Source organism: Nicotiana tomentosiformis, chromosome 9 (genome assembly GCF_000390325.3).
Source record: "Nicotiana tomentosiformis chromosome 9, ASM39032v3, whole genome shotgun sequence".
Classification (NCBI taxonomy): domain Eukaryota; kingdom Viridiplantae; phylum Streptophyta; class Magnoliopsida; order Solanales; family Solanaceae; genus Nicotiana; species Nicotiana tomentosiformis.
In genome coordinates, this window is record NC_090820.1 from 108,920,343 (window position 1) to 108,946,433 (window position 26,091).

Consider the following 26,091-nt stretch of genomic DNA (forward strand, 5'->3'; position numbering starts at 1 on the left):
TGACCCTCGTTCCATGTATTCATATGTTTCCTCGTATTTCGCCCATTTTCTGGATTTGCCTCATGAGTCTTTAGTTTCATTTGTTCATGTGTCTACTCCTGTGGGAGATACTATTGTTGTGGACCGCGTATATCGGTCATATGTGGTGACTATTGGGGGTTTGGAGACCCAAGTGGACCTTTTGCTGCTCAGTATGGTTGACTTTTATGTGATATTGGGTATGGATTGGTTATCTCCATGTCATGCTGTTCTAGATTGTCATGCTAAGACGGTGACGTTTGCTATGTCGGGATTTTCGAGGGTTCGGTGGAGCGGTTCTAAAGATTATGCACCAAGTAGGGTGATTTCATATTTGAAGGCTCAGCGTATGGTTGAGAAGGGTTGCCTATCTTATTTGGCTTTTGTGAGGGATGTTAGTGCAGAGACTCCTGCCATTTATTATGTTCCGGTGGTACGTGATTTTCCGGATATGTTTCTTGCAGACCTGCCGGGCATGCCGCCTGACAGGGATATTAAACTTGGTATTGATTTGGTGCCGGGAACTCAGCCCATTTCTATTCCACCGTTTCGTATGGCACCGGCGGAGTTGGAAGAATTGAAAGAATAACTTCAGGAACTCCTTGATAAGGGGTTTATTCGGCCTAGTGTGTCACCTTGGGGTGCACCGATTCTATTTGTGAAGAAGAAGGATGGTTCTATGACAATGTGTATTGATTACAATCAGTTGAACAAGGTCACAGTCAAGAACAAGTATCCTTTGCCTTGTATTGATGATCTATTTGACCAGCTTCAGGGAGTGAGGGTGTTCTCCAAGATTGATTTGAGGTCCGGTTATCACCAGCTGAAGATTCGGGATTTAGATATTCTTAAGACAGCTTTCAGGACCCGATATGACCATTATGAGTTCTTAGTGATGTCTTTTGGGCTGACCAATGCCCCAGCAGCGTTCATGTATTTGATGAACAATGTATTCCAGCCCTATTTGGACTCATTCGTTGTTGTGTTCATTGACGATATCCTGGTGTACTCTCGTAGCCAGGAGGAGCATGCTCAGCATTTGAGGATTGTATTACAGAGATTGAGGGAGGAGAAGCTTTATGCAAAGTTCTCCAAGTGTGAGTTTTGGCTCAGTTCAGTAGCATTCTTGGGACATGTAGTGTCCAGCAAGGGTATTCAGGTGGATCCGAAGAAGATGGAGGCGGTGCAGAGTTGGCCTAGATCGTACTCAACCACAGAGATTAGGAGCTTTCTTGGTTTGGCGGGTTACTACCGTCGCTTTGTGGAGGGATTTTCATCTATTGCTTCGCCCTTGACCATATTGACCCAAAAGGGTGCTCCATTCAGATGGTCGGACGAGTGTGAGGAGAGCTTTCAGAAGCTCAAGACTGCCTTGACCACAGCTCCAGTGTTAGTTCTGCCATCAGCTTCAGGTTCTTACACCGTGTATTGTGATGCCTCAAGGATAGGCATTGGTTGTGTTTTGATGTTGGAGGGTAGGGTGATTGCATATGCCTCGTGCCAGTTGAAGACCCATGAGAAGAATTATCCTGTCCATGATCTTGAGTTAGCAGCCATTGTTCACGCCTTGAAGATTTGGCGTCATTATTTGTATGAGGTTCATTATGAGATCTATACTGATTACCAGAGTCTTCAGCATTTGTTCAAGCAGAAGGATCTTAATTTGCGTCAGTGAAGATGGTTGGAGCTTCTTAAGGACTATGATATCACTATTTTGTACCATCCGGGGAAGGCCGATGTGATGGCCGATGCTTTGAGTCGCCGGGCAAAAAGTTTGGGGAGTTTAGCATATCTTCCAGCAGCAGAGAGACCTTTGGCATTGGATGTTCAGGCCTTAGCATGCCAGCTTGTGATATTGGATATTTTGGAGCCGAGTCGGGTGTTGGCTTGCGTGGTCTCCAAGTCTTCTCTTTATGAACGTATTAGGGAGCGTCAGCATGATGACCCCCAGTTACTCATTCTTCAGGACATGGTTCGGAGAGATGATGCTAGGGATGTGACTATTGGTGATGACGGCGTATTGAGGATGCAAGGCCGGATATGTGTGCCTAATGCAGATGAGCTTCGGGAGTTGATTCTTGAGGAGGCCCATAGTTCGCGGTATTCCATCCATCCGGGTGTCGCAAAGATGTACCGGGATTTGAGGCAAAACTATTGGTGGAGGCGGATGAAGAAGGATATAATTAGGTTTGTAGCTCGGTGTCTCAACTGTCAGCAGGTTAAGTATGAGCATCAGAGAACAGGTAGCTTGCTTCAGAGATTAGAGATCTTAGAGTGGAAATGGGAGCGGATCACCATGGACTTTGTAGTTGGGCTCCCACGGGCATCGAGGAAGTTTGATGTTATTTTGGATTATTGTGGATCGGCTAACCAAGTCTGTGTACTTCATTCCAGTTGGTACTACTTACCCTTCATAGATGTTGGCTGATATTTACATCCGAGTAATTGTTCGCCTGTATGGTGTCCCAGTTTCCATTATCTCAGATAGGGGCACTCAGTTTACATCGCAATTTTGGAGGGAAGTGCAGCGAGAGTTGGGTACTCAGGTTGAGTTGAGCACAGTTTTTCATCCTCATATGGACGGGCAGTCCGAGCGCACTATTCAGATATTAGAGGACATATCGCACGCTTGCATCATTGACTTTGGGGGTTCATGGGACCAGTTTCTGCCACTCGCGGAGTTCAAAATTTACAACACTTATCAGTCGAGTATTCAGATGGCTCCGTACGAGGCTTTATATGAGAGGAGGTGTAGATCTCCGGTTGGATAGTTTGGGCCGGGTGAGGCTAGGTTCTTGGGTACAGACTTAGTCCAGGATGCATTAGTTAAGGTAAAATTGATTCAGGAGCGGCTTCGCACGGCGTAGTCTAGGCAGAAGATCTATGCGGACAGGAGGATCCGTGATGTATCTTTCATGGTTGGGGAGAAGGGTTTTCTGAAGGTATCACCCATGAAGGGTGTTATGAGGTTTGGTAAGAGGGGAAAGTTGAGCCCTCGGTTCATTGGGCCTTTTGAGGTGCTTCAGAGGATAGGGGAAGTGGCTTATAAGCTTGACTTGCCACACAATTTGTCGAGTGTGCATCCAGTGTTTCATGTTTCCATGCTCCGAAAGTATGTTGGCGATCTGTCCCATGTTTTGGACTTCAGCACGGTTCAGTTGGAGGGTGATATGACTTATGATGCGGAGCCGGTGGCTATTTGGAGCGGCAAGTTCGAAGGTTGAAGTCAAAGGATATAACTTCAATGAAGGTACAGTGGAAAGGCCAGCCTATACAGGAGGCCACCTGGGAGACTGAGTGAGAGATGCGGAGCAGATATCCACACCTATTCGAGACTCCAAGTATGTTTCTAGACCCATTCAAGGACAAACGATTGTGTAAGAGGGGGAGGATGTAACGACCCGGCCAGTCGTTTTATGAGTTATAGCCCCGTTCTCCCCATTTCTGTTTTATTTATGCTCTTAAGCTATATTATGATATACCGGGTTAGTTGATTCGGGTCCGGAGTGGTTTCGGAGTGGAATGAGATACTTAGTCTCTAAAGTAGAAGCTTAAATTAGAAAAGTCAACCGGATGTTGACCTATGTGTAAACAGTCTCGGAATTTAATTCTGATGGTTCCATTAGCTCCGTTAGGTGATTTTTGACTTGGGAGTGAGTCTGGAATGTAATTTGGAGGTTCGTGGTAGAATTAGGCTTGAATTGGCAAAATTGAAAATTTGGTGATTTTCGGTCAGCAGTGAAAATTTTGATATCGGGGTCGGAATGGAATTACGGAAGTTGGAGTAGGTTTGTAGTGTCATTTGTGACGTGTGTGCAAACTTAGAGGTCGTTCAGACGTGGTTTGGTTGGTTTCGGCATCGGTTGCCGAATTTGAAAATTTAGAAGTTCTTAGGCTTGAATTAGAGGGTAATTTGTTATTTTGAAGGTGCGACGAAGTTCATATGATATTTTGGGACTTGTTGGTATTTTTGGTTGAGGTCCCGAGGGCCTCGGAGTGATTCCGGGTGGCTAACGGATTTGTCAAAGTTGGAAGATGCAGCTGAAGCTGCTGCTTCTGCTATTTCCGCACCTGCGGAAGGAAGGATCACAGGTGTGGGGCCGCTGGTGCGCATGGGGGTTCGCAGGTGTGGGCAATGCAGGGCTAGGCAGGATGCGCAGGTGCGAGAAGGCTATCGCATTTGCGAGCCGGCAGGTTGCGAAACCTTGGGCACAGATGCGGAAGGGAGGAAGAAGGCTGGCTTCGCAGATGCGGCACACCACGCGCAGGTGCAACAGGTTTGCCCCAAATGCGAAACCTGGGCGTTTAAGTGACTTGCGCAGGTGTGGTTGTTGGGACCGCAAGTGCGGTCGCATGTGTAAAACGCAGCAGGTGCGAGAAGCCTGGCAGAAGGTACATATTGCACACTTCGCGAATTTTGGTGCATTCTTCACCATTTCTATTTGGTTTTGGAGCTTTTGGAAGAGATTTGAAGAGAGAATCAGGGGGGTTTTCATTAAGGTAAGTTACTTGAGCCCTAAACTCGTATATATGGTGATTTCCCATTGTTTAATCATGTAATTAGTGAAAATGAGGGGTTAGGTCTTGGGATTTTTTGAGAAGTAATTTAAGGATTTGAAGGACCAAACGATGTTGGATTTTGATGAATTTGGTATGAATAGACTCGTAAGTGAATGGGCTTTCTAGTTTTGTAAATTTTGTCGGATTTGAGACGTGGGCCCGGGGGCCGGGTTTGAGCCAATTTCGGATTTAGGTCTAATTTTGTAGCTTTTCTTATGGAATTTATTCCATTAGCGCATATTGATGGTATTGTAATGATTGTGAATAGATTCAGAGCATTTGGAGGCCGAGTCCAGAGGCAAGAGCATTGCAGGGTAGAGATTTGACCGGTTTGAGGTAAGTAAAGATTGTAAATCTAGTCCTGAGGGTATGAAACCCCGTATTTCGTATCATTCTACTATTTTGAAGTGACGCACATGCTAGGTGACGGGCATGTGGGCGTGCACTGTTGGAGATTGTGACTTGGTTCGTCCTGTAACAACTGTAAAGTTGCATGTTTTGTGGAAATTATATGATACTTATGTGTTTTTAGAAAGAGTTTATGTTAATTGGGCTGAATGCCATGTTTGGGCCATGTGCCAGTGTTGTTTGGACCCTTAGGGGCCTTTTCTTATTATCCTCTCACTGTTTACGATTAAAAATCTATACTCAGCCATGGTTATACCCGTTTACTGCATAACTCAGTTTTATTACTCGATTTTGATGCATATAAATGTTGTTTTGGGTTGATCACCCTGTTTTTACTAAAATGCCTGAATGGCTTGAGAGGTTTATGACTGAATGAGGCCGAGGGCCTGATTTGTGAGGATATTTACGGGATCGGGCTGTACGCTACAGCATGTTACATATTTATGGGATCGGGCTGCACGCCGCAGCATGTTTGATATAGGCCGAGGGCTTGAGTGATTATGCCATGATTTGGCTTGATATATCGCTTGGGCTGAAGGAGCCCCTCCGGAGTCTGTACACTCCCCTAGTGAGCGCAGGTACCTACTGAGTGTGAGTGTCGAGTACTGAGTGCTGAGTGACTGTGAGGCATGAGTGATTGTGAGGTATGCCCGAGTGGCAAGAGTGATGGTGAGGTATGCCTTAGTGGCAAGAGTGATTGTGAGGTATGCCCGAGTGGCACGAGTGACTGTGAGGTTTGCCCGACAGGCTGTTTATGATTTCATCATTTTGCTCACCTTTGCATTGAGCCTTTATTTGAAAAATATCTTTAAATGATTTTTACTGGAACCGAGTTTAAACGAGATGATTTGAGTCAAACACTGATTTTTAAAGCATGTTGTACTTTACTGGATTTTGTGATATGAACTTGATATGCTTTATTGCTCGTCACTACTGCTCAGTCTATATTTATTGTTGTTACTTACTGAGTTGGCGTACTCACGTTACTTCCTGCACCTTGTGTGCAGATCCAGCTGTCGCTGGACACAGTAGTGGTTGTTGATTATTGTGGTTGCAGATTTTCTCGGGGATAGCAAGGTAGTTGCTCGGTGACCGCAGCCCCTGCTCTTCTCCCTCTTATCTTCCTTTAATTGTATTTAGCTATTTTCCAGACTGAGTTAGCCCTGATATTGTTAGATAGATTATAGTAGATGCTCATGACTAGTGACACCCCGATGTGAGGCTTTTCTTTTCTGCACTTTTTATTGAACTCCTTTACGAAGGTTTTTACACTAAATAGCCTTGAAATTATCCTTGGAATGGAGATATCGGTTTGTTTTGGAATGAGTCGGATTGCCTAGTTCCACGATAGGCGCCATCACGATATGTTAGGTTTTGGGTCGTGCCACTAACCATATGAAGTTTTATCATTAGGAAATTGTACAAAATTGTATCAACTGAGAAAATATATGTGTGTACGGTCGAAATAAGGCATGTCTGATTTCATAGGCACGGGGAGCTGCCTCCAGAGTAAGCTCGTAATAGACTAGGCTTGAGCCCAATGGCAGAATACATAGTATGAAGATCGAAGTGCTCGCTGAAGATCGAGATCAAGCATGACCGACTTCGAGTAATGCATAACAACGGAATGTGAAGATATTAGCAACCGACCGAAGATCTCGGTGAAAATCCCGGAACAGATCGAATCAAGCGGTTATTGACGCCAATCATGGGATTTGTTTCCGTTATTAGAATTGTACCTTATTTAGGATTCCTCTACTATAAAAAGAGGGACCCCATTAATTTGTAAAGGGTGGATTCATTGAAAAAACATATACACATACACTGTTTTCTCTATTTCACTTACTATCTACTACTGCTCATCACTGTTTATTTTCTATTCTTTATCATTCTTGTTACCCAACCTCAAGATCACCTCAAATCGAAGTCGAAAGCACTGCCAGAACATTGGTTTGATTTATTTTATTATTCAAATTTTCTATTTAATTCCTTGTTTATCAATTGGTATTGGATCAAATCACGTATCCTTAAAATCACTAAATAAGTTTAATTGTTACTCGAACTTTTAGGGTAAACAGTTTGGCGTCTGCCATGGGGCTAAGGATAATAGTGATTGTTCAGTAATGATTCTAGTAAAACATACTATTTTACGCTTGTTCCTTTCAAGTATCTTTGTTTTCAGGTTAAAACATGTCAAACTCACAAATATCATCCACACACGGTGACGATGGCCTAGTATTCTACGGTAAAAATGAAAATGTGATTGCTATGGGGGTTGAAATGCCACAGGCTAATATCGGGGGAGCACTGGTTGTCAACCCAGTCGATGTTAGTTCGCACGCTGCTCTAAATGCTGACCTAGGTGTAGACCTCGACGGAAGTGTACGCAGGGAAGGCCGATCTAATGGCTAAGGAGCACAGGGTAGAGGAGACGAAGGAGTCAGTCTCCAAGTGACATTCGAGATGCTTCAGGCTCAGCAAGCCGTTATTGCTCAGTTACAAAATCAACATAGAGCTCCGAATAGGGTCGAGCCAGAGACTACTCGCCGTACCGAGCCAGTACCGGAAAGGTCGAATGGTAATGAATCGGGGACTGATCCTGCGGTAATGAAAATGCTCGAGGAGCTCACCAAAAGAATTGAATCAAGGGAGAAGAGAATCGAAGCCAACGATAAAAAAGTGGAGACATACAACTCTCGAGTTGATCAGATACAGGGGCACCGCCAATTTTGAAAGGTATGGATTTGAAGAAGTTTGTACTAAAGTCGTTTCCTCTAAGTGCGGCTCCGCAGCCTATTCCAAAGAAATTTTGTATGACAGACATACCTAAGTATAATGGGACCACCGATCCCAACGAGCATGTTACTTCATATACATGCGCCATCAAGGGTAAAAATTTAGAAGATGATGAAATCGAACTGTGTTGTTGAAAAAGTTCAGAGAGACCCTTTCGAAGGGAGCAATGAATTGGCATCACAATTTGCCACCAAATTCCATCGACTCATTTGCCATGTTAGCAGATTCGTTCGTAAAGGCACACGCCGGGGCCACAAAAGTCGTAACGAGAAAATCAGACCTTTTCAAGGTAAGACAAAGAGATAACGAAATACTGAGGGAGTTTGTGTCCCGATTTCAAATGGAACGCATGGAGTTTCCACTGGTCACGGATGATTGGGACGTTCAAGCTTTCACCCAAGGGTTGAACGAGCGGAGTTCGATAGCATCACGTCAGTTGAAACAAAATTTGATCGAGTATCCATTTGTAACTTGGGCAGATGTGCACAATCTATATCAATCGAAGATCAGAGTCGAGGACGACCAATTAGGAGCCCCTTCTGGTTCAGTACATCCAAATAGATCGGCAGTTAAAAACCAGAGGGACACCGATAGGGAGCCAAGGTCGAACATAGACCGATATCAACCATATGTCGCAGATCGAAGGAACAATGGTTCAGGACGCAATTCCGCCCGGAACGATCGAAGAAGTGATTGAGGACAGAATTCTCAGGGACTTATGAGCAAAAGTGGTTTTGATAAGTATGCCGACCTCACAGAGGCACCTCGATTATCGGAATATGACTTTAGCATTAATGCATCAAGCATTGTATCGGCAATCGGAAGGATCAAAGATACTAGGTGGCCCAAACCCATACAAACCGATCCTTCCCAAAGGAACCCAAATTTAATGTGCAAGTATCATGGCACGCATGGTCACAAGACCGAGGATTGCAGGCAATTAAGGGAGGAGGTAGCCCGTCTATTCAATGAAGGCCATCTTCGAGAGTTCCTCAGCGATCGAGCCAAGAATCATTTCAGAGAAAGGGACGCTAATAGGAAAAATGGACAGGAGGAACCCCAACATGTCATTCATATGATCGTCGGTGGGATCGACATCCCACAGGGCCCCATATTCAAACGCACTAAGGTATCAATCACTAGGGAAAAACGGGCTTGATATCATGTGCCTGAAGGAACTTTATCATTTAACGATGAAGAGGCAGAAGGAATTTCTCAGCCTCACAATGACGCTATGGTAATTTCTATCTTATTAAATAAAGTTCAAGTTAAGCGTGTTTTAGTAGATCTAGGTAGCTCGGCGAATACCATCCGATCGAGGGTCGTGGAGCAGCTCGTCCTACAAAATCAAATCGTGCCCGCGGCTCGGGTCCTAAACGGCTTCAATATGGCTAGTGAAATAAATAAAGGGGAGATTATTCTACCGGTGAATGTAGATGGAACCATTCAAGATACTAAGTTCCACGTGATCGAGGGCGACATGAGGTACTATACCCTACTCGGAAGGCCTTAGATCCACAATATGAGAGCAGTCCCTTCGACTCTCCACCAAATGATAAACTTTTTAACATCGGACGGTGTAAAAACAGTATACGGGGAGAAGCATGCTGCAAAGGAAATGTTTGTGGTCGATGAGGTAACACCGATATCGACGCTATCAACCTCGGAAAGGTCGAACATCAAAAATAAACAGGAAGTCAAATAGCAATCACAGCCACCAGCCTCGACCAAATTGGGAAATGGGAGATAGAAGGAGAAGGGGAGGATTTTCTGACCCCTCGAACTTTTGTTGTTCCCGAAGATACTGACGCTACCAAATCAAGGGTCGAAGAGATGGAACAGGTTGTATTGATCAAATACTTGCCCGAGCGAAAGGTATACATGGGAACAGGATTAACCCCCGAACTCAGGAAAAAACTTATTCAATTTCTTACTGATAACATAGATTGTTTTGCTTGGTCCCATTTAGACATGACAAGGATTCCACCAGAGGTAACGACACATCGGCTAAGCCTGGACCCTAGTTCAAAGTAAAGCACTCATTCATAAAGGATGAAGTAACTAAACTTCTCAAAATAGGATCCATTCGGGAGGTGAAATATCCCGAATGGTTAGCCAATGTAGTTGTAGTCCCTAAAAAAGGGATAAACTTAGAATGTGTGTAGATTATAAGGATTTAAACAAGGCGTGACCCAAAGATTCTTTTCCAGTGCCTAGCATCGATCGCATGATCGATGCCACGGCCGGCCACGAGATCCTTACTTTTCTCGATGCCTATTCCGGGTACAATCAAATCCAACTGAACCCGGAAGACCAAGAAAAGACTTCATTTATCACCAAATATGGAACATATTGTTATAATGTAATGCCCTTCGGGCTAAAACATGCAGGAGCTACTTACCAACGCCTAGTGAATAAAATATTTGAAAAACAAATAGGTAAATCAATAGAGATTTATATTGATGATATGCTAGTTAAGTCCCTGCGCAGAGGACCATTTGGCTCATTTGCAGGAAACGTTCAAAATTTTAAGGAAATACAACATGAAGCTCAACCCCGAGAAATGTGCTTTCGGGGTCAGTTCGGGCAAGCTAAGTGGCTTCATGGGATCGAATCGGGGAATCGAGATTAACCCCGATAAAATCAAGGCCATTGAAGATATCACCGTCGTGGACAATGTAAAAGCCTTACGGAGGCTAACTGGATGGATAGCTTACTTAGGCCGATTTATTTCGAGGTCGTCGGATCGAAACCACAGATTTTTCTCTCTGCTAAAAAAGAATATAGATATTTCCTGGATCCCGAAATGCCAACAAGCATTAGAGGGATTTGATAATATCCTTTTTATTTTATGGTCTTCGAGAAATTTCGCCACTTTACTACCGATAAATTGTTTACCATTGCCGCAAATTATTTCTGCGGGTATCCCAAACCGACACACGATGTGATCCCAGATGAAGTCTATAACCTCTTTTTCTCTCACTTTCTCGAACGCTTGTGCTTCAACCCATTTAGAGAAATAGTCAGTCATAAATAAAATGAACTTAGCTTTACCTGGGGCCGATGGAAGAGGGCCGACGATGTCCATTCCCATTTCATGAATGGCCATGGGGATAGGACTGAATGAAGTTGTTCTCCGGGCTGATGGATCATCGGCGCAAACCTTTGACATTTATCACATTTTCGAACAAACTCCTTAGTGTATTTTTCCATGCTATCCCAGTAGTATCCTGCTCTGATGATTTTGTGAATCAATGATTCATCGTCGGAATAGTTCCCACAAGTGCCTTCATGGACTTCTCGTAGAATGTAATCGGTGTCTCCTGGTCCTAGGCACACTACAAATAGTCCCTCGAATGTCCTTCTGTATAATGTTCCATCTTCAGCCAATGTGAATCGAGCATCTTTGGTTCATAGGGCCCTCGATTCTTTAGGGGTCGATGGGAGCTTTCCGTTCTTCAAGTATTTAATATATTTATTCCTCCAATTCCAGGTTAAGCTTGTAGAGTTTATCTCAGCATGACCTTTCTCGATCACAGATCTCGAGAGCTGAACGACAGTCCCCGAGCTGATCTCATCTTCCTCGACTGATGACCCTAAACTTGCAAGTGCATCGGCCTCACTGTTTTGTTCTCGAGGTACATGCTGTAAAGTCCATTCCTTGAAACGGTGCAAGGTTACATGCAGCTTGTCCAAATACCTTTGCATTCTATCCTCTCGAACTTCGAAGGTTTTGTTTACTTGGTTCACCACCAGTAAAGAGTCACACTTGGCTTCAATGACCTCTACTCCCAAGCTTTTAGCTAGCTCTAGACCGTAATCATGGCCTCATACTCGACCTCATTGTTAGTCAACTTAGAAGTTTTGATAGATTGCCTAATAGTGCTACCCGTGGGTGGTTTCAAAATGATGCCTAGCCCGGACCCCTTCACATTCGAAGAACCGTCTATGAAAAAAGTCCATACCCCCGTTGATATACCCGATTTTAATAAGATTTTCTTTTCGATTTCGAGTATGAGGGTTGGCGTGAAGTCGGCCACGAAGTTTGCTGAAATTTGAGACTTGATGGTCGTCCGGGGTTGATATTCGATATCGTACCCACTGAGTTCGACGGCGTGGGTAGGTGGTTCGAGCTTGTGCAAAATACTACGAAGTGGGTAGGTGGTTAATACGCATACGGAGTGACATTGAAAGTATGGTCTTAACTTTCTAGAGGCGCTTATCAGTGCAAGTGCCAATTTATCCAAATGTGGATATCTAGTTTCTGCTTCTCCTAAGGTTTGACTTACATAATAAACGGGAAATTACGTACCTTTCTCTTCTCGAACTAGGACACCACTTACCGCGATTTCCGATACCACCAAGTACAAGTAAAGCTTCTCATCTGCCCTTGGAGTGTGAAGCAGTGGTGGGCTCGATACCTAGTGGGAATGGACAGGCCGAATCTACAAACAAGTCTATAATCCAAAACCTGAAGAAGAGGTTGAACGAAGCTAAAGGGAAGTGGAGAGAAATTCTACCCGAAGTCCTCTGGGCATATCGAACAACATCGAAGTCCAGTACAGGGGCAACTCCATTTTTCTTAATATATGGCTCTGAAGCTTTAATTCCAGTCGGATAACCCAGCGCCAGGTATCGACATGCAATGGAAGAATCGAACCACGAGGCTATGGATACTAGCCTAGAATTATTAGATGAAAAACGAGAAACGACACTCGTTCGAATGGTTGCACAAAAGCAACGAATCGAAAGGTACTACAATAGAAGAACCAACCTTCGCCACTTCAGGGTTAGGGATTTAGTTCTAAGGAAGGTCACCGTCAACACTCGAGATTCTAACGAAGGGAAGCTCATCCAGTGTGTAAAATATTCAAAGAAGCATTCTCTCTTCATTCAAACATTTTGTGTCTCGAAGAAAATCCTCTACTATACAAACCTCATGCTTGTAATATTGTGAGAAACGGCCCAAGAACCAAAGCACAAATATACACTCGGGGACTAATATCGATAATAGGCATATTTGAGTCATCTAAACTCAAATTCATAAGACCTCAAAGAGGCACCCTCGATCTATAGGCCGAGGCCACCATTCTCGGGGACTGACATTTCAAACAAGTTCGAAATATTATTGGGAAATAAGCCCAAAATACACACCCGAAGGCTACATCCAAATTAAAGGCTACGACCTAAATAATGCAGCTCGGAGATGTCTGAATTCCGCAATGACGATAGGCCTTCAAATTCTCTGAAAAATCGGTTAAGAAAGGCTACCCTCGGCAAATAATCAAAAGAGCTACGATAAAATCAGCCCTCGAAAAAGCTTAAGAGGTATCAAATTATCTTTAACGCAAACGTGCTAAGGCACAAAAAGCAAAAGGGTTCCAACCGACATCAGACCTTCAAAATACCCAATGGGTAAAAAAAATACATGCTAAGGCATAAAGAAATTTTCACAAAGTCTTTTAAGCTGAAGGGGAAAATAATAGCTGTCGTTTAGAGGCCATATGGGCCCAACTTAAAAGAGCCTAAGGGCCAATATATTTAGAGTTCGAGACTTTGTTCTCACTCAACTCGAACCTAAGGGTTACACTATTTCGAGTTCAAATAAAGTTGACTTGAATATAGCTCAAGGATCCGCCATAAAACCTTAAGGGGTATGTTACTATAAGTACGAAAATTGCCCATTATTTGGTAAAAAAACTAAGGGTCTGTTCTATTCTAAGTTCGAAACATGCTCGAACTTAGTTTAAAACAAATAGTGCAGTCATGACAACAATCAAGTCATTCGAAATCTCGAACATATTATTGAGCTCGGGTTTGTTCTAAAGTTCAAATTAGTGTCCACTCGATTACAGAGGCTGCAATAACAAAATTTTCACAAGGCAAAAGCCCAAAACACATCTGAACATAAAACTGAGAAGACATTCAAAAGAAGTTTTTGTATTATATATTGGTTATGTATAAGAGACCGATCAAGATCGTACAAAAAGAGAAACTAAGTCATAACTACGGTCGGTTTCGACCTCTTCTCCAGGAGCAACTTCTCCTTCAGGCCCCTCATTGGATTCGCCTCGACTGCCTTCTTCATCATCACCAATTTCGTCATCGAAGGAGGCAAGCTGCCTGGCTTCAGCTTCAAGCACCTTGGCTCGGGCTATCTCCTCGGAGAGGTCACAGCCTCGAATATGGATTTCCTCGAGGTTTCCCTCCGGGATTGACACTTTGCTGAGTCAATGATCTAATGTTCTCGGCCAGAAGTCTCTCTTAGCTGCATTTGAGCAGCCTCAGCATCAGCCCGGTACACGGCGATGAACTTGTCTGCTATGACCTTTGTCTTCTCAATCTCTGCCTTGGCCTCAGCAAGCCCGGTTTCAAGCTCCTCAATTCGCTTGGCTTGGGCCGAACTATTATATTTGATGCCCCGAAGTTGAACCTCGGTCAATGACAGTTTGGCCAAAGTAGTTTCTTTTTCCGCAGCCAGGCGGTCCATATTCTCCTTCCATCGATCACAATCGGCCTTGACCTGCTCGGCTTCTCCCCGAAGCAGCTCGATCCTTTCAACCTTTTGCTGCAGCTGAGATAATGAAGTATTATCCTTCACAGTTGGGTCGAGTCCATACTTTATCAAAAAGATCCTCACCTGCTTATCTAGCTCGCCCTCTTCCTCACAAGCCTTGGCCATATCCGCTTGAAGGTCCTTTATAGTTTTGTCTTTTTGGCCGCAAAGAAACTTCAGAGCGTTCCTCTCCTCCGAGACCTTTTGGAGCTCGGTTTCTCATTGGCTAAGGTCAACTCGAAATTTGGAAAAGGCATGTACAAGGAAAACACAAGTCAGATTTAAAGAAAAAAGAGTAAAGAAAGAAGTGCAGTAAACTGATTCTTACCCGAGATAAGAGGCGTTGGGCCTCTTCTAAGAAAATAGAAGCGTCGCTGATATCAGAGGCGTCATCGACTCCAGTAAAGCAATCCCGAAAGGGATCCCCTACACTAGAGCATCCGCCCATATCAGGGGTCTTCAACTCTCGAGCTTCCCTTAGTGCCTCCTCAGAAAAAGTCGGAAGAGAAGGCAAGTGACCTGCTATCATGGTCCCGAGCAAGTCGCTCGGGATGCCCTGATCGATCTTCGGGGTCTCAGAACCAGCCCCGTCTGATGTAGTTGCAGATAGCCGAGAAAATATATCGACCTCTGGTAATTCGGGATCCTCACCCGATTTCTTTTTGGAAGCCTCCTCGACACGAGTCTTGATTTTAGCTGCCGTCGTCGGCTCAAGAGGTTTGTGACCTCGACGGCTTTCCTAGGTTGAACTGTCAGTGCAGAGGCATTTTCCTCTTTTTCCTCTTCTTCCTCTTCTTCATCTCTTAGTTTTTGGACCGAGTCCATCATGAGAGCGATTACTTTCCTCCTCACCCTTCGAGGTTTGGGCTTGGGGTCCTCGGACTGCAAGGCAGGTTTCCTCTTCTTGTCTTCCCCCGGCTTTGGAACCAGGGACTTAGTTTCTTCCTCGTCACTTGAAGGCCTCAAAATGGCATCCTTGGTCAGGCCTGCATGAAAGAAAATTAGTGATGAATGAAGTATAAAAAGTGTTTCAGAACGTGAAAAAGGAGATCCTTACCATGGTTCTTGACCTCCTATCTGCCCTTTGCCAAATCACGCCATGTGCGCTCGGCATAAGTGAAAGTTGAGGCTAACTTCCGAACCCAATCTTCGAGGTCAGGTACAGCTTGAGGCATCCAAGGAATAACTGCATGTCGAGGGAGGAAATCAGGAGATGTCGAAGAAGGTAAAAAGAACAAAGTTTAAGAGATCATTTACGGTCGAAGTTCCACTCCTCGGGGAACGTCATCTTCTCTTCCGGGATAATATCGTGGGTCCTCACCCGTACAAAACGGCTCATCCAACCCCGATCCTTGTCCTCGTCGATGCTTGAGATCAAGGACTTTGTTGTCCGGCGTTGGAGCCTGATTAGTCCTCGATAGATTCGGGGCCGGTACAACCGCATGAGATGATTTAGAGTAAACTCTAGCCCCTCGGCCTTGCTAGAGAAGAAGCGCACCATGGTTACTATGCGCCATAGGGAGGGGTGGATTTGGCCGATGGTGACCTGATATCTTTTACAAAGATCAATAATCACTGGGTCGAGGGGACCCAATGTGAAGGGGTAAGTGTAAACACTTAGGAACCCCTCCACATAAACGGTGATGCCCTCTTCGGGAGCAAGAATTTGCACCACGACCTCGGGACCCCAATTACATTCCTTCGTCACGGCCTCGAGATAGCCCTTTGTAATCGAGCACATGTACATCGACACATGCTCACATCGGCCTGGGATCGATGAAGGATTTTCGACCTTGAAGTCGGATTTTAGAGTACACGGGCCGGGAACATACTCGTGGGGAAGAGGCTCCACCGGCACCTTGTCGCCGGACGGACGGGAAGAGGAGCAAGAAACTTTCTCCTTTTGCGATACAGTCTTTGAGGTTTTTTCCATTTGTATAATTAAAGAAGAGCGAAAGAAGGTGAAAAACTGGTGGTTTCAGTGCTAACGACGGTGCTCTACAGACTGCGAAAAAGAGGAGACAAAAAGAGTGAGAAGACTTAGAGGTTTGATTAGAGCAAAAGTAAAGTTTGATTCTCTAAAAGAACGGGTATTTATAGACTTACGGTGAGGGTTCGGTGGCGCTAGTGGCCGACCGCAAACTGACAGGCATTAATGATTTGGGGAACTGAACCGACGGGACGTTTCGATCACATCCGTCACGTACGTCATGAGGACGATGTCATGATCGAGGTTTCGGAAAATCAAGGCTCAAACCGTTTCTTACCATTTTATTCCAAGAAACGCAGGGACTATCTGTGTACGGTCGAAATCGGGCATGCCGATTTCATAGGAACGAGGAGCTGCCTCGAGAGTAAGCTCGTAATAGACCAGGCTCGAGCCCAATGGCAGAATACGGAGTATGAAGATCGAAGTGCTCGCTGAAGATCGAGATCGAGCATGACCAACTTCGAGTAAGGCATAACAACGGAATGGCAAGATATTAGCAACGACCGAAGATCTCGGCAAAAATTCCGGAACAGATCGAATCAAGCGGTTATTGACGCTAATCATAGGATTTGTTTCTATTATTAGAATTGTACCTTATTTAGGATTCATCTACTATAAAAAGAGGGACCTCATTCATTTATAAGGGATGGATTCACTGAAAAAACATATACACATATACTGCTTTCTCTATTTCACTTACTATCTACTACTGCTCATCACTGTTTATTTTCTGTTTTTTATCATTCTTGTTACCCAACCTCGAGATCACCTCAAATCGAAGTCGAAAGCACTGCCAGAACACTGGTTCGATTTATTTTACTATTCAGATTATCTATTTAATTCATTATTTATCAATTGGTATTGGATCAAATCACGTATCCTTAAAACCACTAAATAAATTTAATTGTTACTTGAAATTTTAGGGTAAACAATATGTTTTCTTACATTATCTTTAACATTGAAATTCTTTTGAAAGTGAATAACTTAAAGTATAGTCGAAATGTCAATTATATGGATTAGATAATGCAATATAATTAAGAAGTTAAAGTCAAATTAGAATCAAATTTTCGTATCAAATCAAATAAGGCATATCCAGCGAATGAAACAGCCGTGCAGACTGCTAAGCAGTCACATCATGTACTTAAGGTGGATAGAGATGTACGTTACATATATAGATAGTTGACTTTCGTTTGTCTATATTTTATTTTTGAGTGAGAAGATAACTTATTAAATTGGTTAACCTTTCTTATTTCGTAGGCGTTTGGATATAAAATTGTAATTTTTGAAAAAAAAAGTAGTATTTGGAGTTAAGTTGAAAAATAATATTTGAAATTTGAAATTATGTTTGGACATACATTTCACTTGAAAAAATATTGTAATTTTGTGAGTAAGGAACAAAACAAATTGAAAAAGTTGTCGAAACCACTTTTAAAATTTTCAAAAACGCATTTTCAATTTGTTTTCAAAAACTTGCAAAATTTCATGAACAAATACATTTTTGAAAAAAAAAAACCAAAAAAATAAATTTTTTGTTATGAGCAAACGGATCCTTAATTAATTATATAAAAAAAAATTGCACATAGAAAACTATGGATATTTTCCTTTATTTGTTTATTGAATAAAAAAGGAAGAGAAATAAAGAGGAGAAAATGTTCTTTCCAGAAAGCCGTACTGAGCAAATTGGAAAGCATTAACTGATTTATTTCCAAACTATATTTTTCTTTAGTGGAGTATCTAAATTCTAAAATAAGGATAAACTAATTTAGTATTTTTTTTTATTTTACGAATTTATTTAAAATAAGGTACTCTGTTTTTGTCTCATTTTATATGAAGGTGTATTGTTTATAAATACAACGTATACCTTTTTATGACAAACTAAAATGGAAAGTGTATCGGATATAGAGGTGGATGTATCATGTTTGTAACATGTCAGTCGAACCAACACATATCGTATATATTTTCATGTAAAAATAACTACAATTTAAACAAGTTAAAATTAAATTTCGAAAACATAATTCTAAATGTCCAATATATTCAAACTCATTACGTTTAAATTCTGTATTCAAACACTTTAAAACTCAAACTCATTACGTTTAAATTCTGTATTCGTCTTTTATCACGTCAAATTGGACATAGATAGTATATATTTGACTTACAAAATGCTTAATGCTTACATGGCATACGCGACATAATTACCCGTCTTTATTATTTTCTTCCTGCTAGAAATATATATGTGATTTTGATGAGAAATTTTGTTTGGATACAGTCAATCCAAGATATTTGTCAACTAGGCCATGAGTAATATCTACCAAAGCATTAAGTAGAATCTAAATACATAAATATTTAGCCAAAAAGAATAAAGAAAAAGATGTATCGGAGTAACCTAACGGCAATAATTCATCATTTTATTATTTTATAAGTAATGTAATTAATTGTTGATTGATAAGTACGATAGCATGCCTTGATAAGCGAGCCAAGTACCAATGGTTAATGTTGTTTTTGTTTTGTTACTTATTTGGTTTGCTTTTGTTAAGGTTCGTTTGGTTAAACTACTAAAATTGTTTTATGCGGTGATTAATAATGAACTAATCATTATAAAAAATTAAAATTAGCTACGAACCTCGTCACTAATCAATGCGCGTATCTTATAATTTGTTTTGATAATGTGTCGTTGATATGTCGCTAACTAGTATTAGCTATGAATTTTTCTGATTAGCTACAAAATTTGTCTATCGCTAATTCTTATTTTTTAGTAGTTAGTATCCAGTGACTAATAATGAAGTGATTGTAATATATGAATTGCTTATTTTAAATGTACACTTCTGTCTTTAAATAGTTCATTCCTTCGTTGCTAATACACATCTTTTTATTCACATTTCATTCCGCGTAGAGTAATACATAAATATCCTGAATATGAATTTATGTTGAGATTAATTGCTCAAACTAAAGCGTACTATCGATCAAGTATCAATACAAGCGTGATGTAACTTCGCTTATAAACATTTAGGTGGAGACTTCTCCTAAGGTTGTAGTTGGGATCCGAATCTTGATTATCAAAGATTTTTTCTTTTATTTTAAAAATACAAGGGAACTTGCGGTCACTACTCTTCGGGTGCGCATAAAATAAACATTGTTATTGTGTAATAGCTTGCAAATCACACATGAGGGTAAACAACGCTAGGCAAGTCCCGTGCGATACTGCGATGGGCTCGGCCAAGGAGATATGCAAGTGGTTTGATTTCAAACCCTAAACTTCCCACTAAAGTCCCATGCTCAACATACTCGGCCACCCCAAAGGGTCTTGATTATCAATGTTTTTTTTAAAATAAGAGAACATGCGGTCACTACTCTTCGGATGCGCATAAAATAAATCCCGCTATTGTGTAATAGCCTGCAAATCACACAGGAGGGTGAACAACTCTAGGCAAGTCCCGTGCGATATTGCGATGGGCTTGGTCGGAGAGATATGTAAGTGGTTTAATTTCGAACCCTAAACTTCCCATTAAAGTTCCCTGCTCAACATACTCAGCCACCCCAAAGGTCTTGATTATCAAAGTTGACACTCTAACTTTTCAAACATTTTGATTATCTTAATTAGTGTCAAACATAAAATGCCTTCACATATGTATGAAAGGTTTCCATTTTGTTTAGCTGAGATTTTAAGAAGGGTTGGTAAACATTTGCATATGTAGCAACTTGTTATTAAGTTTTTCTATATACAACTTGTATTTATTTTAGAATAGTAATAAATATTCTTAATTTATTGTACATATTGTTGTTGTATAGCGTGTTTGTGGTACTGCAACATTCTTATAAATATTACTCAAAGCAACGGCCAACGTCAAAGCAACGGCCAATTGTACTTGTGTTGAAGATATAATTAATCAAATAAATTAAGATATGTCTCTCTAACAACTTAAACTTTTAAATGATATGATCATATACATCAACAAAATATTAGAGCAGGCAGAGATCATAGGTTCGAGTTTTACTGTCATCCATTATCAAAAGAATTTTCACCCGCTATGTCCTTGTCAGGACTATTACAGTCCTAAATTGGTTAAACGTTAAGATCGACATGTGTTGTACTTTTCGTATATGGTGTTGAACAATTAACACAATTTGAGTTTTGATTGCATTAGGTCGAAGATTCATTTTTCACATTTTCTTTTTGGCAATCCGCATGTTAACTCGTACTATTTTGTTGGCTCCAATTAGAAGTGGCAAATGTGCAGATTAGAGGGGAAATTTTAAAAGTCTTTCGTTATCTTACATTTTGTGTCCAATCAACACTATCACGCAAATTGCATCGCCACTTGTAATTTGCGTGACATTGTGAGATGTTTGTTTCCCCATAACTATATCAATATCACTCTCTCCACATGCAAATGCTAGCTGCGCACGCCAATGCAAACACTTACATATTGTCAATTACCTTAATCGCTTTTCAAGCATCTGACTTTGATCATTAAATTAATATAATACTAATACTAGCCAAGAAAGAGATTGAACAGTTGAAAATATGATAATATAAGCCGTCTTTTTCCTTTTATTTTCCTACAGGTAATCTTTAATTAGATAGTTTACAAACCTGCAGATCAGAGGCGGACCCAAGATTTGAGCGCGACGGGGGCACCACTAACCTTAAATATGCCAATAATTAACGATAAAATTATGGGTGCAGTTCTTTAAGAAACTAATAAGTATGACAACTTATCCGTAATATATAAACAATCAGAAATTTTTAAAGAAAGAAAAAGCACTAAGCAAAGAGTGAAAGATTACTTTGCAAAATAGGTGCTATAGAAAGCAATATTGATAGAAGCGGTGTCGCCCGGCACTACTTCTTTAATTTTTCTTATTTTATATATATATATATATATATATGCAAAAATAAACATTGTTATTAGTGTTTTGTTATAAAATATTTTGACAAAATTGATTTTCTAGGTCTGTAATGAAGCCTTCAATTTTGAAGTAAGAGGCCAAGGTTTCGAAACCTGCAAGGTTAAAAGGATAGAAACTATCATCGAATCCAAAAATGTAAAAGAAAATAAAAGAAGAAGAAAAAAATGCTAATTTTGCTTGAACTAGGTCTCGAACACTAGACCGAATGGTAAGGAAAGCTGGAAGGATGCTTAAACTAGCAGCACAACTACTGCTGCCATCCAGCTTTTGTTTTTCAGGGGCCCAAGTAAATTATTTAAGGGGTCCTATCTGGATATACATTACACATAAAATCTATATATACACAGTTTTTGTCGAAGCTAACGGGTTCCGGTGACCCCTCTAATGACCATGTGGGTCCGCCTCTGCTGTAGATAAGCTAGCAGCTCTCAATCATGACATACAGTGGCGAATCCAGAAAAATCTTTAAGGGTGTTCAGACTTGAAAGAAGTAAAAAATATCCTGACAAAAATTGTTCAATCTTTAAGGGGTTGCTCTGATGGTAAGCAACCTCCACTTCCGACCAAGAGGTTGTGAGTTCGAGTCACCCCAAGAGTAAGGTGAGGAGTTCTTGGAGGGAAGGATGTCGAGGGTCTATTGGAAACAGCCTCTCTACTTCATGGTAGGGGTAAGGTCTGCGTACACATTACCCTCCCCAAACCCCACTAGTGAGATTATACTGGGTTGTTATTGTTATATATATATATATAGTGTAATGTTTCGTAATATTTCGATGAAAGATAGTCAAATATTGACCACCCTTGTTAAAAGGTGGCTTCACCCCTGATGATATGGATGGAATCCATGTCTTCAATTCCTTTGAACTCCGCATACATGTTAGAGGCCTCGTAAATATGGACAAATGGAATTTACCATTGGGGTAGCTCGGTACACAAAGCATTTCGCGTGCACGCACTCGAGGAGGGCCGCACCCCAAGGGTGTGATGTAAACAGTCTACCCTAATGCAAGCATTAATTAGTGGTTGCTTCCATGATCATGATCTATATGTCACGCAGAAACAACTTTAGCGTTGCTCCAAGACTCTCTTTCAAATGGAATCTACCATCATCTTGGAATAAGCAAACAAAACCACCTAACACAGTATATGAACATCCTTGAATCACTAGACCTCGTATAGTTTCGGTGAATTTTGGATAGATCGCACATTACTATAGAATCCAGAATTTAAATTCTACGGGGTTCAAACTTTAACGTTCTATGTTTAATTCACTGTATTTTCAAAATTATAGGAACATATATATTATTTGTTATAATTTTAGTAATTTTTAAATGTAAACATATATTTCACGTTGAAAGTACTGGATTAAGATGAACCTGATACTTAAATTCACCCCTGCTATGTGCATATATATGTATGTATCAGAAGACCTATGTTGCGCAAACTCTCTGAAAATATGTCGCCGGATGCGCATCGGATCCTCTAAAAGTAGTGCATTTTTAGAGGATCCAGCACGGGCTCGCCAGCATATTTGAAGAGTCCGTGCAACATCACAGAAGACTATGTCTAAAATAAAGATAATGGACAGATTTTTTCAAAGGCCAACTAAATATATGCTAATACTTAAATGGCAGTAAGAAATTGCAAAGATAATTGTGAGTATCATACATAACTTAAACTAAGCAAGCTTAGCTTGTTGACATGATATAAAGGTATATGCCCATAATATTCCAGGTATTATTCTGGTTTGTCTGAAATGGTATTAGTTAGACAACTCTTATAAGTAGTTAGCATTTTCCAATAAATCCATATATCTCTATTCCAACAGATCTCTCCTAATTTCAGAAGGTGCACTACAATCTTCTGAAGAAGCAATTTTAGCCATGGCTGTTGAGGATAATAATCTGCAAGTGCTTAATGCACTTGATTTGGCCAAGACTCAACTCTACCATTTCACAGCAATTGTTATTGCTGGAATGGGATTTTTCACTGATGCCTATGATCTCTTCAGCATTTCACTTGTAACCAAATTACTTGGGCGTTTATACTACACCAAGCCAGAGTTATTGAAGCCCGGAACACTCCCTCCGACCGTCTCAGCGTCGGTCACAGGTGTTGCCCTTGTCGGCACCCTCGCCGGCCAGCTTTTCTTCGGCTGGCTCGGTGACAAGATGGGCCGAAAAACGGTCTATGGTATGACTTTGATTATCATGGTTTTGTGTTCCGTTGCATCAGGGCTCTCCTTTGGGAGTACTCCTAAGGGTGTTATGGCCACTCTCTGTTTCTTCAGGTTTTGGCTTGGATTTGGCATCGGTGGCGATTACCCTTTATCAGCCACGATTATGTCCGAATACGCAAACAAGAAAACCCGTGGCGCCTTCATTGCTGCTGTCTTCGCTATGCAAGGTTTTGGAATTTTGTTCAGCGGGATAATTGCACTTATTGTGTCAGCTGGATTTGATCATGCTTATAATGTCCCAAGTTTCCAAGAAAATCCAGCTCTTTCTACTGTGCCACAAGCCGACTACATTTGGCGTATAATTCTCATGTTCGGAGCATTACCAGCTGGCCTCACTTACTACTGGCGCATGAAGATGCCCGAAACAGCCCGATACACAGCTCTCGTGGCGAAAGACGCAAAAAGAGCCGCACAGGACATGGGGAGGGTGCTACAAGTTGAAATTGATCCCGAGGATGCAAAAATCGAACAAATGTCTAGGGACGAAACCAATAAATTTGGTCTATTTTCATGGGAATTCGTTCGTCGCCACGGGCTGCACCTATTCGGCACAACTTCCACATGGTTCTTGTTGGACATTGCTTTCTATAGCCAGAATCTTTTCCAGAAAGATGTGTTCAGTGCAATTGGATGGATTCCACCAGCCAAAACCATGAATGCTGTTCAAGAAGTTTACAAGATTGCAAGAGCACAAACCTTGATTGCACTACTTAGTACAGTGCCAGGGTACTGGTTCACCGTGGCGTTCATCGATATCGTTGGAAGGTTCGCGATCCAATTGATGGGATTCTTCTTCATGACTGTATTCATGTTTGCCATTGCCATTCCCTACGATCATTGGACAAAGAAGGACAACCATATCGGGTTCGTTGCAATGTACGCCCTCACATTCTTCTTCGCGAACTTTGGGCCAAACGCAACCACATTCGTGGTCCCGGCTGAGATTTTCCCGGCCAGACTTCGATCAACATGTCATGGTATTTCTGCAGCTGCAGGTAAAGCCGGAGCTATAGTAGGAGCGTACGGGTTCCTGTACGCTGCACAAAGCAAAGATCCAACGAAAACCGATGCAGGATACCCGGCGGGTATCGGCATAAAGAACTCGCTCATTGCCCTAGGGGCCATCAATGCTCTGGGAATGGTTTGTACCTTCTGTGTGCCAGAGTCCAAAGGAAAATCCCTAGAGGAAGCATCACAGGAAACTATACCTGGAGAAAGTTGAGTTGTGATTCTATTGTGTGATTGATGCAGTGTTTTTGTGTTCTTTTTTTTTCATTTCTTTTATATTATTCTATGTATCTGTTGCTGTCTTTTTTGTATTTTAATTGTAATTCTTGTTTGCTGAATTTTTCAAGATTCTTTTAACGATCGTGTGTATCTTACTCTCAAACTGAACGCTAACAAGTTAAAGACTTATGAAAAAATGGTATTGATGTTTTTACTACTTTTCTTACATTTTCTTTAATTTTGAATATATTTGAAGTATATGTTTTTGAAAGGCAAACTCAAACTTGGTCCCAACTGTTAGTTTGACACTTAAACTTATCCAATAATCAAACACATTAAATGTTAACACAGGTGTGTCTCATGGACAACCTGAGCTAACATGGCAAACTAAGTGTTGAGCGCGTGAAACCCCTAAAAATTATGTTTTTCCTTTTTCTAGTTTTTCAAAGCTTACATCCTCTTTCGAATTCCCCCCCCCCCCTCCCCCTCACAACCAGCCGCTGCTTCTTCAATTCTTGTCGAGTCCTTATTGCTTCCGTAGCATTGAATACTTCATTTTCTTATCCTCTCAACGACACATTCTCGTGTCAAGTTGAAGTGTCTACTTGATCATTGGGTAAGTTGAAGTGTCATACTGACAATCGGGGTTAGGTTTAAGTGTCAATGATACATAATAACTTTTCCGAATATTGTTTACCCGTAAAACGGTACAATTGAATTTATACGTGGTTTCTAGACAAGTAAATTAATTTGATCCTTAAATAATATAATAATTGAAGAAATGTATAGTATTTAGCTTTGAAATATAGATGAAAACAGCAAAGATGATAATTCCTGAAACAGTGTTTCCTGGCACAGCGATAATGAGATCAAAAAATAAGAAAGTAAAATTGTATAAAGTTTTGTATAGAATAGAGTGTAGGTTTAGCTAGAAATTCGTGTCCTTTACAATGATAATTGAGCTCACTATTTATAGATATGTCTAGCAATTCCTAGGATCATGTCCTCTTTTAATGTCAATTATGAGGGTTATTGATGAAGATGTAACGGTAAATATAAATGAAAAATTCTCTGTAACGGACCGTCGCTCTTAATGCTGCAGAATATTCCTTATTAAATGCTATCGGGCGCAGAGTATTTAACACACCTTTATGAACGTTATCATTTTCCGGTGACAAGCGGAATGGTTGCGTTCGGTCTTCGGTCATTCCTGTCTTGGGTTCCACTTGTCCTCTCTTTAGACGTTCACGTGTCATATCGTATTTCACCTTATACAGATAGTCCCCCTGCTTTCTGGTGACATAACTTTGTGTTACCGGGAAGTTGGTAGAAACACCTTTTTTGGCGAAAATTACTATAACTCCCTCTGAAAGTTCCTGACAGTTGATT

The 26,091-nt window shown here is 41.3% G+C and overlaps 1 protein-coding gene across 1 annotated transcript; it reads left to right on the forward strand.

Moving 5' to 3' along the window:
- The first annotated feature begins 22,963 nt into the window (after positions 1-22,963).
- On the forward strand, positions 22,964-24,840 carry LOC104117503 (low affinity inorganic phosphate transporter 1-like). Its single transcript, XM_009628564.4, has one exon. It carries the CDS (start codon positions 23,120-23,122, stop codon positions 24,695-24,697), a length of 1,578 nt encoding a protein of 525 aa, XP_009626859.1. The 5' UTR covers positions 22,964-23,119; the 3' UTR covers positions 24,698-24,840.
- Positions 24,841-26,091: the final 1,251 nt, after the last annotated feature.

What these genes read in the sequence shown, in the direction of transcription:
- LOC104117503 (XM_009628564.4), top strand. Translation starts at nt 23,120, where the DNA reads ATGGCTGTTGAGGATAATAATCTGCAAGTGCTTAATGCACTTGATTTG.